This window comes from Cervus elaphus, chromosome 23, assembly GCF_910594005.1.
Source record: "Cervus elaphus chromosome 23, mCerEla1.1, whole genome shotgun sequence".
Classification (NCBI taxonomy): Eukaryota; Metazoa; Chordata; class Mammalia; order Artiodactyla; family Cervidae; genus Cervus; species Cervus elaphus.
Genome location: NC_057837.1, coordinates 72,644,913 through 72,667,535, shown reverse-complemented (window position 1 = coordinate 72,667,535; position 22,623 = coordinate 72,644,913). Strand labels below are relative to the sequence as shown.

Sequence of the window (22,623 nt, the reverse complement as noted above, 5' to 3'; positions counted from 1 at the left end):
CTTAGTTCCCCAACTAGGAATTGAACTCATGCCCCCTGCAGTGGAAGCGTGGAGTCTTAACCACTGGATCACCAGGGAAATTCCCTCTTTTTCATTTTGTATTAGTAAGTTCAGGATGTTATTACCTTCTCCAGAAAAGCTTTCTTGGACATCCCAGAAGACCTGATTGTCGCTCCTTCCTCCTGTGTCTGCAGGCTGTATACTTCCTTCTGCCATAATATTTTCAATGTTGTGTGCTCGTGGGCTGGACTGACTCCCCGAGTGGCCTGCCAGACCTGTGTCTGGTTCCATCTTTAAACCCCTGACAACTAGCTCAGTACCTGACACACGGCAGGTGTCCAACAAAAATTTACTCCTTACGCCACCTGCCTCTCCCCTGGCTTTGGATTCTAGAATAAACACAGCACAGAGTCAATGGTTCACAATACCATCATCCAGGCTATAGATGGAGGATGTTGTTTTTAAAAAGAGAACAGTCTCTGGTCCAAAGAACAGTTTATTTAAAACAAAGGTGACAAAGTGGAGGAAGGAGGGAGAACAATTCTAACATAAAAGCACATAGGAAGCATCTCAATTTTTTTTTTAAAAAAAGGGCAGTGGAGGAAGCTATGTCTCATACATATACAAACTGCTGACCTCAATTGATTATTTACATCCAAACTTTATAAAATAGCATTTCAAGTCAGCACTTAAGCCAGTGTTATTAGTTTTTGTTACAAAAAGTTAAAGCTACAAACTTCACATTTTTAAGTTGTACGTCTGCAACAGCATTTAAGCTTTTTTTTTTTTCCCCAAGTTGGTCCGAGTGCAAGCTGGTGGAAGAGATTTTCTCCCCCCTCCCAAACACAAAAAAAGTACATCAATTCCAAATACAACGACTATAATCCTGATGAAATCCTGATGAAAACACAGACACAGTGCTTAAGAAAGGATGGGGTGATAGGATGTGCACTGGGCAGGAACAATTTTCAGGTAAAAAAAAAGGAGCTACAGTCTTTAGAGGCAACATGGTATGCTAGAAAGGGCACTGGAAGAAAAGACCTGGATATGAACTCTGGCTCTGCTGTATTCTAGTTACCTGACTTTGAGCAACAGACTTTACCTCTCAGAGCCTCAGTTTCCTTTCCCGTAAAATGAGGACAAAGATACCTGTATCTCTCAGAGATATTAAGTTTTAGTAGATGTTGGGCTGTTCAGATTATCTCCTTCTTCGTGAGTGAGATTTGGTACTTTGTATCTTTCAGGGAACTTGTCTGTTTTATTTAAGTTGTTATTAGCCTTTTAATATCTGTAGGGTCTATACTGATGTCACCTCTCATTCCTGATACCAGTAAGTGCTATTGAGTTTGAAATGGTATAATAAATTTCTGGCAGTAGGTGCTAAATAAATGTTTCTTGGATCAGAACCTACAGCCTCAAGGAATCAAGGCCATAGTTCTTAAGTTGCTTCAGAGTACTGGTTCTGTCTGTCTATATCTATCTATTTATCCATCACACTAAACATTTATCCACCGGTCCATCTGTCTATCAATCAGCTGGTGGCTGGGAGAAGAGACAAGGAAAAATAAAAAATAGAAACTTGCTGCAAAATTACTGATGAGGAAGCAATAAAGATATTCCTGGAGGATCTGAGATTTTTAAAAGACACAGTTAGGTCTGGGTCATTGTTTATTAGGGGAGAACAAGTGAGAGGCCCAGTGTCCCATGGAAGCTGGAATCACAAATGATTGAAGCTCAGGGCTCTACAGGAAGCCAGCTGACCTATCGTGAATTTAGTATCCAAGGAGAAAAATGACTAGGATTGACTTCTCTGCCTTCCTGGCATAAGAAAACAAACACACCTTGTCAGAAAATCTATCTCATCCAAAATAAATTGACTTCTGGCCAAAGGGCTTTGTCTAGCTCAACTGGAGAGCAATGTACTTTGTTGGACCAGCATGTTGGATACACACAAGGAGCTGAAACAAAATAAACTTCAGATCAAGACTCATCACCCAAGAATATTTATGGGGAAAAACTGAACCTTCTTTTACTTGGATCTAGCTTAGGAAGGGAGAAAATGGGCATTCCCCTCCTGTCTGGCCAAGTGCAAAATCCTTTTAAAAAAAAAAAGAGAGGGAGGGAGGGAAACTGGGGCAGGACGGTTAATCAGCACAGCAGATAGAGATAGGGAAATTCATGTTTCACACTTTTTTAACTCACTTGACTGTCAGACTTGACTGATTCAGTGGTTTCCCAACCTAAGAATGCCAGCTAGGATTTTTTAGTCTGTGCAAGAAAAGTGGTCACTTCATTTTTAAGAAGGCTTGTTGGATAAACAACAAGGTCTCACTGTATAGCACAGGGAACTATATTCAATATTGTGACAAAATATAATAGGAAAGAATACGAAAAAGGATGTATAACTGAGTCACTTTACTATACAGCAGAAGCTAACAAAACACTGTAAATCAACTATATGTGAATAAAATAAAATTTTAAAAAGACGACTTGTGGCTTTCCTTTTCCCTGTAAATACTGGTCCCACATAGTGGTGCTGTGAATCCTGACTTTACCACTTACTAGCTGTATGACCTAGGGAAAGAACTTTTTTCCTCTCTGAACTTGCTTCATCTGCTGTGAAATGAAGATGAAATACTTAATTCACAGAGTTACTGGGAAGGTTGGAGCTGACATAGAGAGCCTACCTACCTAGCTCAGTGCCTGGCATATAGTAAGGGGTCATGATTGCTAGCTGCCCTTTATTATTATAGCAGGATTCTCAAATTGTCCTCTGTTCTCTGTATCTGCCAAGCAGCTGTGTAACTGGCCAAGCCCTGCAGACCAACAATGGCCTCTTGCATTTTCAATAGCTTGCTGTCATTGCAAAGAACAGAATCTGGCCAAAAAGGAACATCCCTGACTTGCCACTGATTCCCAGGTTTGGGCAGCAAGAGCAATTATGGGGTCAAATTACAGTAACCTTAGGTGCAACCCAGTCACGGCTCCCTATCTGAGGGGAAGAGATTCTAAAAAATAAAAAGGCAGTTGCCTTTCCCAACTGTCTGCTCTCAGCCATGTGACTAAGTGACACGTGGCCTAGAGCCAAAGCCGCAGAGGGATGGCTCGACGCTGTCTGTTGCAAAACCCTCTGACCTGCTTTAGGCTCTGCGTCTGCCTGTGTGATGCTCGTGTGCTACCCGGCAGATGCCGCAGAGCTTGTGGGATGGCTGAAATGGAATGATCTTGGCTCCCCAGGGGACTCTCTTCACAGCCAGTTGCCTACTGAAGAGAAAAGCCGGGCAAGTTCCCATTAGCAGGGTTCCCTGGAACTTTACCAAAATGCACACGAGCGCCTTCCTTCAGAGAAGGGGCTGCTTGGCCCAGTGAAGCAGGAGTGAGGGGCCCCACCATCCAGTCCCAGCACTTCCTTTCATTTGCTTTGTGATTTGGGCCATGTCACTTCCCTGCTCTGGGCCACCATCAGCCCAGATGATGTCTATATGGTCCCTTCCAGCTTCGGCATCCTACACATCTGGGTTGAGTCTCCTGGAGGACAAATCTTAAGTCTGATATTCATTTACCCTTTCCAGACCCCAAGCAGTAAAATGAAAAAAGGAAACAGTCACATGTTTGAATGTGGGTCACAAAAGCAATGCCCCTTCCCCTGTCTGTAAGGAACATGGAGCAAAATGCCACGGGTGTCATCTTCACGTGAATGACGAGAACTTGGAAAGCCTTTTCCCCTTTCGTGGACTGAATGCAGCCCCACTTTGCCGGGAGTTCTGGGTAGGCCTGTGCCCTCGCTTGGATCACGTCTCCTCTTAAGGCACTGGGCAGTGTCTGTGCTGTGACTCTAGGCAGTTGGGAGAGCAGAGGTGGATGAAGGGTGTTGAAACTGCAAAGGCCAAGCTTGCAAGGAGGACGCCAGGCTTCTCCTGGGACTCAGAAACCCAATGCAAATTGTCTTTCCCAGGACACCACCAATAGCTCTGGAAGCCAGGGGTGGCCCGCGTAAGGCTGAAAGCGTGGCGAAGGAACTGAGCCCGATCTCATCTGTCAGCACAGCCCAGCTAGAGGGTGAGGCCGGCTCCAGGGGGTGGAGGGCCCCCCGCAGCCTCCCAGTGTCCTCTGCCCTCATGTTCCACAGTACCGTCATCTTACAGAAAAGAGGCAACTGTTTTAAAACTGTACCTGTACAGAGATGCCACCACACCACGTGGGGAATCTAGTTATAATTTATATATATATGTGCATATTTATATATTTTTTTAAAAAAGTCTTCCAGAAAGAACCACTGAAAGCTACTGGGAGAAGAAAAACAAAGAGACCGCGTGACACTTTCCCAGCGCTCACTCGACGAGGAGTCTCTGGTTCTGGGGTGGGAAAGTCTGAGGTTCAAAGCGCCCACATGAGTCCTGGGAAATGATATATACCTGTCCAGTTCAAATACACACGGCGGGGCGGTGTGCCGACTGGCTTCGCAGCCCTGGCCGCTGGCGCACTTTCTTGCTTCCTGAGTTCACAGAGGGGGCTCTGGAGAGATGAGGGAGGCGAGCGGGAGTTCACTGGCGGCCTGGGGCCGGGCCACCCTCAGAAGTTCTGCTGCCGCCGCTTCTTAGCCTCAATGGCATCCAGGATGGGCTGCCGCTTTGACTGGTACTTCTGCCGGATCTCCTCAATCTCCTGCTCCATCATGGGGTCCAGGGCCAGGAGCCTCTTCTGAAGGTCTTCCACCGTCCAACTCTTCAGCTACGGGGAGAGGCAGACAGCACAGTCACGACAAGGCCCGGGTCAGTGGCTTCTGGAGACAACCTAGCCTTTTGTTTTTTTGGCCATGCCACCTGGCTTGTGGGATCTTAGTTCCCTGACCAGGGATTGAACCAGCACCCTTGGCTTTGAAGGTGTGGAGTCCTAACCACTGGAACACCAGGGAAATCCCCCCGGGGAAGGGTTCTAAGTGCTACTCTCTTTGATTTACTGTTCCTTGACCAGGAACCTAATGAAGAAGACTTTCGCCTCCCCTCTCTGGTAAGTTAATGACACTGGATTCATGGTCAGGGCACTAACATAACAGTAATTTGGTATATAATCAGCAGAATGGCTCCCTCCTCATTCTCGTCCTACCTGTAAGATGGGCGTGTGCACGGTGGCCGTGTCTCCTGGACGCTACACCAGGAGGACGGCTGCTCTCCCCACCGTCCCGCCTCCCCACACTGTCTTGGCAATGGCACATTGCTCATCACTGGCATTTACTGGGGGCACCACTCTTAAGTAAGCACTTTACAGGGATCATCTACATAAGTGTCTCAGGAATACAGACACAAACCCCGAGTGTGGGTGGGGGGTGGGGGGTAGTTGGAGAAGCCCTGAAACTTCTAAGATGAACTTTCCATCAGGCAGAAAGAAAAAAAAAAAAAAAGAAAAGAGGACCTGATATCTACATTAATAACAAAGGCAAGCGTTTCCCCAGTGCTCTCCACACACCAGACACTGAGTGCTTGATGTATGTTAATATATACATTCATTAATTCAATCCTCAGGACAATCCTATGATTTCAGTGTATTATTATCCCTACGTTACAGATGAGCAAGCCAAGGAAGAGGGTGGCTCAATGACCTGCCCAATGGGCAAGAAGTGGCCAAGTCAAGGGACTTTCCTGGTCGTCCAGGGGTTGGGACTTTGCCTTCCAGTGTAGTGGGGTGTGGGTTCGATCCCTGATTGTGGGAGCTAGAATCCCACGTTTCTCAACTAAAAAACCAAAACATAAAAGTGGAGGCAATATTATAACAACTTCAATAAAGGCTTAAAAAAAAAATGGTCCACATCAAAAAAATCTTTGGGAAAAAAGAAAAGTGGCAGAGTCAAGATTGAAACCCGGAGCCCCTACTCTGAACCAGCCCTGGGAGAAGGCAGACCTGCCAAGGCACGGGCTTGAGAACCCACTCCGCCTGTGCTGGAAACATGGTTCTGCCTTGTGCAGATGCTGTGGGACTCCGGCCAGTGACCAGTCTCTCCGGGGCATCCTCATCTACGGAAGTGGGACACGGGGCCTCACCATGTTTATTGTAAGAATTAAATGAGACTGGGGTTGTTGGGTTGTTGGCACAGTGCCCGGAGCCCTGTGTGCTTCAAGATGGCAGTGCATGTGACAACACACTCTCCTGGCCACGGCCGGGGGGCCCGTCGTCCACCTGTGTCTGCAGCTGTCAGGCACGTGCCCTCATGGCCGTGGCCGTCTCTGTGGAGCGTTCACTGCACCCGAGCGAGGCCAGGCCCAGCGGGCAGGGGCGGGGATGAATGCCAACATTCTCCACAGCAGGTGGTGAGAAATTCTGTGAGCCCACGGCCGGTCGACAGGCGCCGTGTTTCAGGAACTGAAAAGGTTCACTCAAGCGTCACAGGAGATTTATAGACTCATCGGCTGCCCCTGCCCCTTCCTGAGGCCTCAGCAGGGGAGGGGGGGTCGAAAGGTGGGTGAAGGAGCCTCTTTCTGTCCCCTCTCCCTTTAGAGGGTGGAGTGGGAAGCGCTCCAGTGGCCTCGGCAGAAATGGCTTAATGACCAGTCACCACAGGAATGTCCCTTGGCCCGCTTCAGGGAGGTGGTCTGAGACGTGAGAAAAGCCTCATAGTTCAAGACGAAAGGTTCTTTGTGAGGTGAGAATGGAAAGACTCGAGAGGGTGGGGGAATGCTGGAAAGTTGGGCTGAAAAGCTCCATCTTGCTTCCAGCCTGTGTGGCTTTATACCATCTTGGAGGTTGGTATTCTTGGCCCAGGGACACCCCAGAGGGCGATGCTTGCCTAGTCTTTAGCTTTTTTTTGGAGCCCTTCTCCAAAGAGAGGACACCTCAAACCTAAAACTGGATGTTACTAGTAGTTCAGGACAGATCCTAACTCTTCACTGGCTGTGTCACCTTGGACAAATAACTTGACCTCTTTGAGCCTCACTTTGCTCCTCTGGAAAACAGACAATACCAGTTCCTCCACCCCTTGGGCTGAAATGAGAATTAGATGAGTTCATGATAGGCGTGGCGCTCACAGTGCAGGACTTCATTGTCGCATGTATCTGGTGGATAGTTAGCACGTCACAAATGGTAGCTATCAATGTTATTAATAACTGTGATTTTTGTTGCTGTTAATATTATCATTAACAATATTATTAGAAAGTCTCTAACCTCCCATCACGACTTGGTGACTAAACAACAACAAATCTCCTATCAACAAGCTGTTCCTACAATCTCTGATCCAAACCAGAGTCAGACGAGTGAAAATGAAACTATCCTACTCTAGTTTGCATTAACAGTGCCTAAGGACTGGGACTTTCCCACAATGCCTGTTAAAACAAGTCTTTAACAAAACAGTTTTCATCCATCCATTTATCAAACACTTGCTGAATACCTACTATGGGCTAGACACTGTCCAAGGCACAGAGGATACTTTAGTGAAAAGAAAAACAAAAACTCCCCAAATCGTTGCCCTTGTGAAGCTTACATTTTAGTGAAGTGAGACAGACATGGCAAGTAACATAGTACATTAGTGAATGACTCAGATTAGAAGGTGATACAAAAAAGAAAAGAAAAACATACAGTGAAGGAAGGGGAGTTGGGAATTGGGGTGGGAGGCTTACTCCTGGTCCATCCATTCAGATAAAAACTCAGTGGCAGGACTTCCCTGGTGGTCCAGGGGCTAAGATTGAGCTCACAACGCAGGAGGCCCGGATTCGACCCCTGGTCAGGGAACTAGATCCCATATGCTGAAACTAAGATTGAAGATTTCTTATACGGTAACGAAGACCCAGAGCAGCCAAATAAATAAATAAAAAACAAATAAATATTCTTTTAAAAAGAAATGAAAAGAAAAAAAAGTCGATGGAACTGCACTGGCTTGCCAGATTGTCCTGCCGCTTCAGGCAGCCCCTGTTCCCTCTAGGCCTCAGTTTCCCCACAAAGGGCTGCCTAGATGATCTTAAAGGTCTTTTGAAATTCAGTGTTTCTCAAAGTATAACCCATGGGTCACCTGCATCAGAATCACTTGTTGAAAATACAGACTCCTGCGTCCCCAGTCAGAACTACTTCATCAGGCTCCCTTGGGAGGGGAGGGACAGGGCTTCAGACGCTAAAGGTGCTCTTCAGGTGTTTCTTATAAGCCCTCAAGTGGGATAAGCCCGATCCTACATCTTCCTTCTCGTTTTCCTGGCAGCGAAATTCTGACAGTCATTGCTGTGTGTCTCTGGTCGAGGCTTCTTCCAGGTTTCCAATGTCTTTGGGGATCTTTTGCCCTTGATTCTAATCTTTGGGCCACAACAAACACCCTGACTTTATCTCAGCCACCTTCAGATTGCGGTAAGGCCCTTGGAGCTGAAAGTTACACCTGACCCATTAGAACACAGCCAGCCAGTCACACCATCCAGATATGGATTTTTCTGAAAATGAGCTCAAGAGAATGGTTTTATGGCTCCGAGTGTAGCATTTCACCGTCGTGGTTCTTGGTGGCATAAATAAATTTCAAATGGATTTCCTGCAGTAAAAGAGCTATGGCTCTACAGTTCTGCTGCAGCCAGCATCCTGAGAGAGTAAATGCTCACACTGACCACACAGACAGCTTGAGGGGTTTTCACTAGCTAAAGGGAGGGTCACAATTTAGCATCTCCTCTCTACCCTATAGCCCCCACAATTCTACCTTTAGACCAGAATTCTCCTCCAAACTCCGGACTCACAAACTCCAATCAGATCCTACCAGCTATCTCAGTCCCTCAACACATCCAGACCCAAAGTCTTGAGACCCACCCTCTCCTCATCTCCGAACCTCTTCTCCTTACTCCCCAGTCGTCCCCATCTCAGGAATGGTGCCCCCATCCTCCCAGATGCTCAAAATCACCCTGATTCTCCCCTTTCTGTCACAACCTCTGTGCACATCCAATCCTTCGATCTCTGAAATACTCATACAACTCAAATTCAACCATTTTTTTCATCTCTGCCTTCAACTCTTCAATTCAGGCTACCAACATCTCCCAGCCACAATTAAAAATACAGAAATGAGCTGCCCATATGTTGCCTACTGCACTTAGAAAAAAATCCAATGGTGCACCAGGGTCTACAATGGCCCGACACCTCTGGCCCATCATCCCCTCCAACTTCATTACCTGCTGCTGCTCAGGACCCTCTAGCTAAGCTTTATTTCAGATTGTCAGATATATTTTTCTGGCCTCAAAGGCTATGCAGCTAACAATCCTTCTGCCTGGATGGCCTGTCCCCAGTCCTTCCTTATCCTTTAGGCCTCAGCTCAGGGGTGAACTCCTCAGGAAACTCAAGCAAGCCTTCTCTGACCATCTCATCCAGAAAGGCTGCTGGAGGAGGGGGTGGGTTCAGGGTGAGAGCAGTGGCTTTGAGTCAGGTGGCCCTGGTTCCGCAGGAGCTGTGCCCTTGCGAGCTGGACGGCCCTGGACACATCTCTACTACGTGCCTCACCTGTCTGCTTTTCAGTGGAGGACAACGGGATTTCCCCAAGGGCAGCCGTGAGGCTTAGAGGGGCCGGTCAAGTACAGAACACAGTGTCTGCTGCACGGAAAGAAAGTGGGCAAGTGGGAGCTGCCACCTTAAATCTTTTTTTTTTTAATGGACCAAATAGGTCAGTAAGAGAAATAGTGGCTGTTGTTGTAAGAACTGAGCTTGGTGAGCTCGGTAGGTACAGGACACACACCCCACTCACAGACGGGTCTCCAGTGAACTGATGGTGCGTGCGTGCGTGTGAAGTCACTTCAGTAGTGTTCGACTCTTTGTGACCCCATGGACTGCAGCCTGCTAGGCTCCTCTGTCCATGGGATTCTCCAGGCAAGAATACTGGAGTGGGTTGCCATGCCCTCCTCCAGGGAATTTTCCCGACCCAGGGATGGAACCCGAGTCCCTTGTGTCTCCTGCACTGGCAAACAGGCTCTTTAGCACTAGCACCACCTGGGAAGTCCACACTCTGTGGGAGAAACCCCAAATCAAATGGACCTGGCTTGTTTCTTCGGGGCCAGAGAACAGCCAAGTCCTCAGCTTCCCAGCATCAGGACAGATCCATGAGGCTGACGGGAAGTGACTTCTCAAACAGCCTTAGCACCTCTGAGATTCTGAACGACACCGTGTCAACATCAGTTGCATAAGTGGCCTCGAGAACAACCGAGAAGATCCAGCTGGTGTTTCATCACACGCGACAAGTCACAGAGATTGCAATGACAGTGAGCAGTCACTGGAGTCAGGCTAAACTAAACGTATCAGCATGTACAGCAGAGTTTCTTCCTGCCTTCGCGATGAGGCCCATACTGAACACACAACCCAAGGTACAGGGTTTAGACCTTTTTCTAAGTCCTCCTCTGTGGCTACTAGAAACTCACCTCAGAAATCTATCGCGAGAATGGTGTCACAATACGTCCCTAAAAACGAAACTCAAGCACATCATCCTTTCGCAGGACAGGTAAGTCAGGCTGATGTCCTGGCACAGGCCATCACTTGTCCTGACACTGCAGCCAAGAACCACAAAAGAACACACCTTTGGAATTTGCAAGATGACAAGGAAGCTTGACAGAGGCTATAAGTTGGAGGAAGCTACCAGGATGCCACTGCATACTTTTTAAAAATATATATATTTATATATTTGGTTGCGTTGGGTCTTAGTTGTGAAACGTGGGTCTTCGATCACTGCAGCATGTGGGATCTAGTTCTCTGACTGGGGATGGAACCCAGGCCTCCTACAATGGGAGTACGGAGTCTCAGCCACCGGACTGTGAGGGAAGTCCCTTCTCCATATCTTTAATACCCTCCCTTAGACGTTAGCCAAACTGCAACAGAGGAAACATATAAACATCAGGCAAAAGGCACTGAAGACATTGATTTAGATCCACCAAAGATAGGTATCCTTTCCTGATGTGACCTTGTCTCCATCTAGGGATGGATTCAAGACTGGGGACTGGGGACTGGGGACTTTAGTAAGGTAAGATTCTTGGTGATGCAGTCACCTCTCAGCAGGTGAGTGAGAAGACAGTGATGCAGAAGAGCAAGGATGCTGACAAGTAAATGACAGCTGTGAGGATTAAGTAAGCACTGGACCATTCCATTTCAAAAGATCCTGCTCCTCAAAGAAGCCTTGTGAGAATTTTAATGAGTGACTGCCTCTGATTCAAATTATTGTCATGCCAGATCATGCTTCCACCTTATAATATCTTCCTCATTCCTCTCCAATAAGGAAGAAAAGTGGCAAAACTGTTACCAGTAAATTATTTCTGCAATCCCATTCTGAGTTTATGATGACTTCGAATCAATACATAGAACTGTTACCAGAATTTTAACCAAAGACATGACTGCATGTGTATAAAATATTTACTAAGATGACTGGAATGAAATGCAGACTTTGAGGCTGGGTGAAACAAATCTGGCTCCACGCAGGAATGGTGATATAATGACAAGAGCTTTGATAGGGGTCAGAAGATTGGCCTCAGATAACCCGCAGATTGCATCCAAAGAGCCTCCCACTCAGAGAGGGCTCAGTATGAATTGTGTGTGTGCGAATGAAGGATGTAATTTGACAAATGGTATAAACAAAAAGTGGGCTTTCCAGGTGGCTCAGCGGTAAAGAATCTGCCTGCAATACAGGAGATCCAGGCTTGATCCCTGGATCAGGAAGATTCCCCTGGAGAAGGAACTGGCAACCCACTCCAGTATTCTTGCCTGGAGAATTCCATGGACCAAGAAGCCTGGCGGGCTACAGTCTATGGGGTCGAAAAGAGCTGGATATGACTTAGAGACTAAACAATAACAAAATAAAAACACAATGTTTCTTTAAATAATGCGGTTTTACTATAGTATACATTACTTGCATTCTCTTAGTTATTTGTGATTTACTCACAGTCATCCTTAAACTTCCATGACAAAATGGAATTTTGAAGTAGTACTTTCACATGCTTAGAATTTATTCCAACTTTGATCTGGCATGAACTTTCACAACTTACTCTGAAAATCACAGTGCACCTGCTTTTTCTTGTTGCTTTGGTTTGGTTCTGTGAGTTTTATAATAGCTGTTGGCCAAAGGTAGTCAGGTTTGACCAAACCCAGATTTTCCCCGGACTTTATAAATGGGGCTTTTCACAGCAAAAACCCAAAAAGAAATTTCATACTCCAAATATACAAGAATAATGGATCTCAAGAGGCACTGCATTGCTGATATTTAACATTGTAACTTTATAAAGATGCAGTGAGTACCAGCTCTGTGTCAGACACTTGTGCTTGGCGTGGACTGGGCAGGAATGTGGATGATAGAGGGATATGACCAAGGAACGGTGTATACAGGACAAAAAGCATATGGCAGGTCCCTTCACACAAGCAGCAGAGATAAACAAGGTAGATAAGTCACAGAACCAAGCTACCGTATGAGGCATTACCGAGCAAGTGCCCAATGACTGCTCATGAGAGCTGCTTTGGGCTGAGTGCCATGTGCTCAGCCCTTTACATGCATCACGTCATGGGAGCCTCAGACGAGTCCATGAGATAAGTATCCATTTTACAGAGGTGGAAACTGAGACTGAGGGAGATATAGGAATTTCTCCCCTGACCCCAGAACCAATAAATGTAAGTGATCAGCTTAGGACACGAACCCTTGCTTGTCTGAGGGCAAAGCCAAGCCAACTCTGCATCAAGACAACATGTACTCTAGTTAAGAGAAGGAAGAATCCCTGTGGTCAGTGTCTCTGAGAGAAAGACTTTGTCTTTTTATACATTTATTGTGCACAGAAGGGGCACTAACTGAATTGCAGAACTTTGAAAATTGAAATGCAAATCTTATTTCAAGTCACTATCACATCTGAGGTACAGGGAGCTAATAAAATTAGGCTGAGTGAAGGCATGTATGAGTTCTGTATCAGTATCACTAACAGCTACTCAAAATTCCTTCGGGTACCAGTTTTTCATGCCTCCAGGCTTCTGCAGAACAGACTTCTGTCTTCGGTTTAGGGAATGCCCATTCAACCTTGCAGCCCAGCTCAACCCCCCACTCGTGTCTCTCTCCAATTCCCTTTTTCTTTTACTAAAGTGGGAGCTGTTTAAGAGTGGGAACAATGTCTATTTTCAGAGAGTCGGGACAGCATAAGAGAGTTCTCAATGAATATTTAATAAAGAAACAGATCCTTCAATCTTGAAGGTTTTGCATGAAAATGATACTGACTTTTTATTGGGTTCCAGCAATTACTAGTAAGACACAAAGCTTTTCAGAAGCTTTGAAAATATGGAATCAATAAATAAGCCTGAGTATAATGTAAGAGTGTTAAATAAGGTTATGTCAGTTACTCCAGACTGATCAATGCAGGCCCAAATCAAAATGAACAGCTCATCCACTCTCATGATTGCAGTAAAGTTACAAGAGAAAATGGACAGAAAAATCCACGCTGGTCTTGATTGCTAATGACTGCTCTTTTAAGAAAATTTCTACTTTCAGAGTGTATTGAGACATATACATTACCATATGTAAAACAGATAACCAGTGTGAGTTTGATGCATGATGCAGGGCATCTAAAGCCAGTGCTCTGTGACAACCTGGTGGGATAGGGTGGGGAGGGAGGTGGGAGGGGAGTTCACAGGATAGAGGGGACACGTGTATACCCATGGCCGATTCATACTGATGTATGGCAGAAACCATTACAATGTTGTAATCATCCTCCAAAAAATAAATAAATAAATTTTAAGAAAGAGTGGCTCTAAATTGGTTTATAGACTGCACACTGAAGGAAGCCAAGCTATAAAAGGAAAACTTTCAGGAAGTTAGCAAACACATAGCCTTCTAGAATAATGAAATGTCCTAAAATAATTGTCGATGTCTAAAGGAGGAAGAGTATAGGAACAGTGCTGAATATGATGCCCTGATATTTGAAAGCACTAAAGGGAGACATCAACAGTATCATTCTTGTGAGGATATTAATCTTTCAGAGGATACGAAAACCTAAAGCACCAACTGCACCAAGCAGCTGCTGTTTTAATGCAGCTGAATAATTCAGGAAAGGAGCTAGCTAGTCACACAAAAATCCCTACTGGTTGTTCCTTTGGACACTTTTTAGGGCTGGAAATTTCCAACATAACAAAAAGTCCAGGCTATTTTTCTCTCTTATCTGGCCAAATGAAAGAAGCTCAAAGAATCCTAAAGCAAACTCTGAAGACTGAAATATAAATTAATCTCACTTTATTTCATAAAGGTAGTCTCCAAAGGTATCTTCAGAGATAAATAAAACCCAATCTAAATACACTAAAATAACAATGTTTACAGAAAACCAGTAAAGAAGGAAAGTAAAAGCTCTCTGAGTAAGCTACTTTGCAGGCCTGAGTTTTTTCAGCGTGGGCTTTCTCAAAGTGGGAAAACTTGTAAGTGAATAGCACTCAATTTCTGGAAACCTCCATGAGCCTTACTGCTGGGTGCTCCCGTGTAATGGAGAGTCAGAGATTTATAACCCAAATACCCACAAGGAAAGAAAGAAAGTGAAGTCACTCAGTGACGTCCGACTCTGCAAATCCATGGACTGTATGTAGAGCCCACCAGGGTCCTCCATCCATGGGATTTTCCAGGCAAGAATACTGGAGTGGGTTGCCATTTCCTTCTCCAGGGGATCTTCCTGACCCAGGGATCAAACCCGGGTCTCCCACATCGCAGGCAGACGCTTTACCATCTGAGCCACCAGGGAAGCCCGCCCACAAGGAAACAGTCTCTCAATATCCTCTGATAAAAGAACTCTGCAACAAACGCTGTTAGGTTCTATCTGCAAGGCATGTCAGCATCTTTCTGCAATGGCCATCAAGTTTTGGGACCTAAATTCCTTGCAAAATTCTTGTCAAAAAGAAAAAAATCAGGTCTATATAGATAGGGGGGTGTGTATGTGTGTGTGTATAAAATACTTTTTAATTCTGCCAAACCACAAAACTGCCCAACAGGGATTTTTTACCATTTTCTTTTCTTTTTCTGACTTAAGACTTTTTTACAAAGTCATCTTTTTTTTAGAAAACTTAAATCAGAAAAATGAAAGTATTAATATGTATGTGTCCTAGATGCTTTGAGGCAGTCCTTTATTCTTTTCCACCAATGTTTAATCATTATGGATAATCAAATGTGATTTAATTCATGCCATGGTAATACTTTTCAAATGTGTATAAATTCAGAAACCAGAAAGCACTCTTTGTAAAGACGATGTGTCCTAGTTTTTTGGTTTAGAAATAGTTATCACCATATTCTTAGCAGTAAGCTCATCCAAGCTCAGAGTTAAAAACCACTTAACTTCTCTGGTGTAAAACTGTTCTTTAAAATGTGTGTCCTAAGTATTTTCTATAATGAGCAAGCAGCATGAAGAAAGAAACTATCTCTAACCTGGGGTCTGGCATAAAATTTGGAATCATTAATGACAGGGGGTGGGGAGAAGGATGCTAATACCATAATATATATGCTAATATGCTTCCCTTATGGCTCAGCTGGTAAAGAAACTGCCTGCAGTGCAGGAGACCTGGGTACTATCCCTGGGTTGGGAAGATCCCCTGGAGAAGGGAAAGGCTACCCACTCCAGTATTCTGGCCTGGAGAATTCCATGGACTATATAGTCCGTGGGGTCGCAAAGAGTCAGACACAACTGAGCGACTTTCACTCACTATATAATATATGCTAATATGGCATGGGAAAGTATATTTCATGATTCAGATAATGTTGATATGTGTCTATAAATGGAGTCTTTGTACGTCCTCATTTTCTTAAACCTTTTTTCCCTGGTGAAATATCTGACTGTTAATAGCACAGGTACATGGTTAGTACTGCTTTTGACTTGATAGTATTTCTTTTAAAAAGAACAGGGAGAGTGTATCAGTTACCAATTTACTGCCTCTCAGTTCTGAAAGCACCTTTCTCTGCAATAAACAAACGCACTTAAAGCGCTTCTCCTTTCAAGCATGTGTGATCTTAAGCTTTCTCAGGAGAGGCTGGAGGACAATTCAAGCAGGAGGCGGCTCCCCTGAATGCCCAGCACTGGGGCGGGCCGTGTGGGCGGGATGTCAGGTGGTGGGGTGTGGCCCACTCACAGCCCAGGACCTGGTTCCTGTGTTACCTTGCGGCCTCAGCCTGGCCATAATCTTTCGGCAGTCTTGTCAACGTGGATACCAGCGCCCCCACATGGCTGGTGGGCTCTGAAGGTCTCGTGGTCCCACTGGTACCCAGACCCCCAGTGCACATCCACGGCACTGGCTGCTGCTTGCCTGCTCCTTGCCTGCATTCCGGAGGGCCATCTATGGTTTCCCCACAGCTCATGTGCCAGCTTGGGTCTAGCGAAACCAGCAAACTCCTCTGCGATGCCACGGGCCGAACCCTGCCTTCTCTCCTGAGGTCTGAACCCCTGGTAGTCTGTCCTTCCTTGCGGACACTCCCTCAGCCCTAGTGAACCACAGAGAGTTTTCTTACATCTTGCAGTTCCTCATTTATCACAGGTAGTAACTCTTTGTATCTTTTCTTAATTTTTATTGGAGTATGGTTGATTTATTAATACAATGCTGTGTTAGTTTCAGGTGTATGGCAAAGCGAATCAGTTATACATACATATACACATACACACATACATGCACACACATGCATATATACAGCACTCTTTTTCAGACCCCTCTCCCACACAGGTCATCACAGCGAAGTCGCTCCCTGGGCTCCACAGTGGGCCCTTACCAGTCCCGTTTCATGGACAGTAGTGTCTGCACATCAATCCCCAGCTCCCAACTTATCCGACCCCTCGTGGTCCCCTGGTAACCGTAACCTTGTTTTCTACATCTGTAAGTCTATTTCTGTTTTGCAGGTAAGTCCATTTGTACTGTGTTTTAGCTGAATGACTCCTCATATTAAACCTCCCCTGTTAAACCTACTATGCGGCTCTTGCCTCCTGACTGGACCCAGGCTACTGCCGGGAGGAAGGCCGCCACTGAGGACAACATGAGCACGTGCCTGCTCACAAACGGAGAAACATCCACAAGGCCAAACCCCAAAGAAAAACTGCCATGTGAAAATGCCCAGACAATCTCAAATCCAGAAGAGCCTAGTATGTTTATTTACAGCCCGAATGAGGAACTAAAATACTTCATTTGCTCCCACTGAAAACTGTACTAATGATGAACAGATAAACAATCCGTGGTTTAGTCAGACAACTGAAAGCTCCTCAGTGGCCCAAAGGAGTGACTCCAGGTACGTGCAACCACATGGATGAATCGCAAAAAGGAATGCTCAAACAACCCAACACAGAAGACTATGCACTGAATGACCCCATCCAGACAGCACCATAGAAAAGATAAAACTACCAGGACAAACGACAGGGCGTGAGGGAAACTCCTGGAGGCGACGGAAATGCTCTGTGTCTTGATTATGGTTGTGTTTCCACCACTGTATACATCTGTCACAACTCTGCAAACTGCACACTAATAAGCCAGTTTTATGGTATATAAATTAAGCCTCGATAAACCTGATCTTAGAAAGCAAAAAACTAAATACATATAAAGAATTGTGGGGAACTTCCTTGGCAGTCCAGTGGTTAAGACTCTGCATTTCCAATGCAGAGAGCTTGGGTTCAATTGCTGGTTGGGGAACTAAGATCCCACGAGCTACACAGAGTAGCCAAAAAAAATGATTTTTAATTAAAAAAAAAACAACTGTGGAAGGCAGTTCATGTAATACTTAAAGGGAATTTTATACCTTACATGGACAGATTACAGAGATGATTTAAAATTATTACATTTAATTATCCAGTTAAAGAATAAAAAGCCCAGGAAAAAACCAAAGAAAGTAGATATGGGTAATATAAAATTATGAATTCAAAAGCTAAAGCTCAATGGCAAGGATCTCCCAAACCAAAAGCTAATTCTTTCATATGACTAAAAGGAAAAAAAAAACCCACAGAAAACTGCTGACAAGTTTAATCAAGAAAAAAAGAGGAAACAAAAGTACTGGGAATGAAAAGCAAGCTGCACTATGGATTCTATAAATTTTTAAATCTAAACCTTTATGTCAAAAAATCCAAAAACTTATACGAAATCAAGATTTCCAGGTGGGGGAAAAAATACCATAGATTTACCTGGAATCAAACCAAAAAGACTATGGACTAAGAAATATGGACCGCAAGCATACAGGATGAACTGAATTCCAGTTCTCCCAACAAGGCAGATTACTGGCAGAACTCCTGAAACTTCCTCCTATGGAAGAAGGGAAATCTTCAGGGGCCAGAATCATTGTTATATTAATAACACTAACCCTATCTTCTTATAATACTAACAGTGCTGCTGCTGCTGCTAAGTCGCTTCAGTCGTGTCCGACTCTGTGTGACCCCATAGACGGCAGCCCACCAGGCTCCCCCGTCCCTGGGATTCTCCAGGCAAGAACACTGGAGTGGGTTGCCATTTCCTTTTCCAATGCATGAAAGTGAAAAGTGAAGTCGCTCAGTCGTGTCCGACTCTCAGCGACCCCATGGACTGCAGCCTACCAGGCTCCTCCGTCCATGGGATTTTCCAGGCAAGAGGACTGGAGTGGGGAGCCATTGCCTTCTCCATACTAACAGCGCAGTTCCTGGTAAATCAAGAAAATATAAAGGACAATAGAATGGAAGGATAAACAGAAGCCCCCACCACCCCACCGCTCTGGTTGCCTTGGTGAAAGGGTAAGATTTAAGGAAATTAGTGTATAATGATTATAGTAATAATTACAATTATATAAGCCAGTATTTTTAAAACATTCTTAGCTGGTCACTACATCAAGCACTTTTTGTGTATTGTCTCATTTGATTGTCACTAAATCTTACAGCTGTGACTGTCAACCTGATTGTATAGATAATCTGAGGCATGCAGAATGACATACTTTGTCTGAGGTTACAGTCAGTAGGGGACGGAGACCCAAACTGACTGGCCTTCTCCATCTGTAAAATGGAAAAGCCAGATAATCCCAACTAACCTCTTGGAAAGGTTTTGTGAGGAATAACCAAAATAAACACGTGGGTAGAAGTCACCTGAGGACAAATTTTGGCTGAAATCAAAAAACACAGTATCTGCAGGCAGACCTTTTAAAGCAACAGTATGTATATTTCCCAACTACGGAATCCTCTCTTCTCAGAAATGACCAGAGGTGGTCAAGAAGGGACTTCCCTGGTGGTCCAGCGGTTAAGACTCCACGCTCCCAATGCAGGGGGCATGGGTTCAATCACTGGTCAGAGAACTAGCTCCCACATGTGGCAACTAAGACCCAACACAGCCAAATAAATAAAAGTTAAAAAATCAAGGAAAAGACAACCCACAGAATAGAGAAAAAAAAATATTTTATTTTTAAAAAAAGCAGGCAAGAAAATGCCAGATGATGTCTCTTGCTGGAGACATAGGAGGACTAGAACACATACCCTTTAAGGCCCCTTTCCATTCTGAAAGCCCAACACTCATCTGGCTGACATGGGGCCAGAAGAGCTTATGGAGGGAGACACGGCTTCTAGGAATTCAAGACATAGGCTATTTGTTGCCTGAACTTTCTGTGAAGCCTGGTGGACATGACCTCAAGACAGCCCTTCCTAGAGCCTGACGTTGTCAATACACCGTTCACGGGTCTTAGGAGCTGTTTCTGCTCTTCTGCTCTGAACCAGCAAGATCTAAATTACTTCTCACTCCTGTTCTCACTGCCACTACCCAAATTCATGGAACCCAGTCTGGACTCTGCTCTTTGGCTCACCATGTGGCTGAGATTAAAAAGAAAACATCCTATGTTGTAACAGCTGAGAATAACTGGCCATGAAGACAGAACTTAAAAGAAAGAAGCGCCAAGGAGACAGGGATCAGGCCACCTCAGAACCAAACAAAGGCAATGAGAGAGTGTCACGCTCACACATGCCGATATCATTCTTTTCTCCCCCTTAAATTGGAGCATAGTTGCTTTAGGAGGTTGTGTTAGCTTCTGCTATACAGCAAAGCGAATCAGCTACACACGTGTGTGTTCAGTCACTCAGTCACGTCTGACTCTGTGCGACCCCATAGACTGTAGCCCACCAGGTTCCTCTGTCCATGGGATTTTCCAGGCAAGAATACTGGAGTGGGTTGTCATCTCCTACTCCACGGGATCTTCCCAACCCAGGGACTGATCCTGCCTCTCTTGCACCATATACACATATCCCCTCTTTTTTGGATTTCCTTCCCGTTCAGGTCATCACAGAGCACTGAGTTCCCTGTGCTACACAGTAGGTTCTCAACTAGTTATCGATTTTATACATAGTAGGGTATATATGTCAATCCAAATCTCCCAGTTCATCCCACCACCCGCCATCCCCCCAGCCCGGGCTGAGAGCGTTCTAAGCAACCCTCTGGGGTCACGAGCCACAGCGCTGAAGCCCTGCTCTTGGAGCCCTGTCAATAACCAAGTCAAAACCAAGCTTCCCTCGGCTGCACGATTCCCCAGCAGAACAAGGCCGCTGTGACTCGAGACAAAGACGACATTCATCTGCCATGTGGTTTCTCAAAGCATATCTAAACAGCAGGTTGCCTGGGCAATTTTGGATACATATTTCTTTTTCCGACTGCTGTTCTTGGCTGGTTTTCTGACAGTAAAAAGTACAAGATCTCGTTATATTCCTGCGTACAAATGAATTCAGCCTTAACATACTTTAAGCCCAGCTTTACAGGAAAAATAAGAAATCTGAAACAAAAATAGTATACCTTGTCAGGAACAATTTAGGACAGTCTTCTCACCGGGAGCTGCTCGGCGTGGTTACCCCAGTAAAGACCATTAATGTGCAACTGGTGTTTATCCTGGCTGGCTCTGGGCACTCACAAGGCACTGCAGGCAGGAGGCCAGAGTACTAATCACGGTCTCCGTTCACCTTTCTTTCAGCACAGGATTATGAAAAGAGGTCATCAAGGGAAGGTTAACAAGTACACAAGCATGGAGTTAGTCCAGGACAGAGAGATGGTGGCAAGAGATGGTGCTACAGAGAGAATAGCATCTGAGGTTTAAAATCCTGACTTCATTCACACACTCCCCAGACAAAACACCACCAACAAAAGCAAACAGGAAGCCTCAATTCCTAAACCTCTCACTGACAAGAGAGAAAGCCTGGCTTAGTAAGTTCGAACGATCTCAAAGCAACCTGCATGCCCGTGAAGTTGCTTCAGTCGTCTGTGTGTGACCTCATGGACTGTTTCCCGCCAGGCTCCTCTGTCCACGGGATTCTCCAGGCAGGAATACTGGGGTGGGCAGCCATTCCCTTCTCCAGGGAATCTTCCCAACCCAGGGACTGAACCTGGGTCTCTTATGTCTCCTGCATTTATCATTCGTGCCACCTGGAAAGCTCCTCAAAGCAACCTAACTGCAACCAAAAAAGCTCCCAATACTGAACATCAAAGGAAAGGAGAATGAGGAAGTTAATCAAAATAGCATGTGGGGGAATTCCCTGGCGGTTCTGTGGCTCAGACTCCATGCTCCCAATGCAGGGGGCCTGGGTTCAAACCCTGGTCAGGGAACTGGATCCCACATGCTGTAACTGAAAGTTCATACTCTGTAACGTACTTAGTTGTAATGCTACAACTAAGACCCAGCACAGCCAAATAACTAAATAAATATTTTAAAAAATAAATAAATCACAAGATGTGGTGAACTATTACATAACCATCAGAATGATAATTTTATAGATGTTTCTAATGATATGAAAAAAATATCTGACATGTTAAGTGAAAAAAAAAATCAAGATGCCATATTATATACACAAAATGATTTCAGCTGTGTACAATATCTAAGCATAAGAAATCAGAAATGAATACATTAAAATGTGAACTGGGATTATTGTTGGGGGTGGTGGAACCATGGAAGAAATTTTCTTCCCCAAGCTTTTAAACTTCTAAACGTTATACAATGGGCATGTATTCTTTTTACACCTTAAAGGCAGGAAAACAGCATAGCAACATCCAGAAGAGCAAACAAGCACTGAAAAAGAAGATAAGAAACAGCATTTATTAAGGGCTTAGTACAGGCCAGGCAACTGTCCTCAGGGCTTCACATGCATTAGCATATTTGTTTTTACAACAGCCCTGTGAGATGAGTGTGACTTCTATCCATATCTGATAAGGAAACTGAAGGTGAGCCAGGTGGCATGACAGACGGATAAGACAGGACATGAAGCCGTTCAGCATGGCTGGTGGTTTTAACAAAGACTTACACCACCTCTCGAACACAACAGCAGAATCTGCCTTTCTGCCTGCAAGTTGGACCTAGAAACAAGCATCGACGATAAAAATCTTGAAAAGACACTATCATAATGGAGGAGAATGACTACAAAAGAGGAATCTGCCCAGATGCTAAGATACTTGGGTTTGAGTTTCAAACTGGAAAAACTAAAAGCACTTTCAATTAAAGTTTTAAAGAGAACTGATGTGAAAGAGTGAATCATCACTGTAGGTGAAAATATACCAGCACAACAAATTCAACCCACAGCTGAATTCTACAATACTAGAGAAAGCTGGGAATCACTGTCAAAACAAAGACCTCAGGTAGCTATTCATCAAACTAATAAATGAATAAAAGCATTTGAAGTTGGTGCTAGAGGTAGAGACTGGCTAGGTGGCGCTAGTGTTGTGACTGTGTGGATCACAGCAAACTGG

The 22,623-nt window shown here is 44.9% G+C and overlaps 1 protein-coding gene across 2 annotated transcripts in view; it reads right to left on the bottom strand.

Moving 5' to 3' along the window:
• Positions 1–478: 478 nt before the first annotated feature.
• The window catches only part of STK4 (serine/threonine kinase 4), a 90,084-nt gene continuing 67,939 nt past the window's right edge, over positions 479–22,623 (bottom strand). Inside the window, exon 11 of one of the 2 annotated variants that reach the window (XM_043883555.1) lies at positions 479–4,731. In XM_043883555.1, the coding sequence (XP_043739490.1) occupies positions 4,573–4,731 (159 nt within the window). In that variant the 3' untranslated portion in view covers positions 479–4,572. Of the gene's footprint in view, positions 4,732–20,305; positions 20,568–22,623 lie in introns of those variants that run through there. The other variant, XM_043883556.1, reaches the window with a different exon arrangement.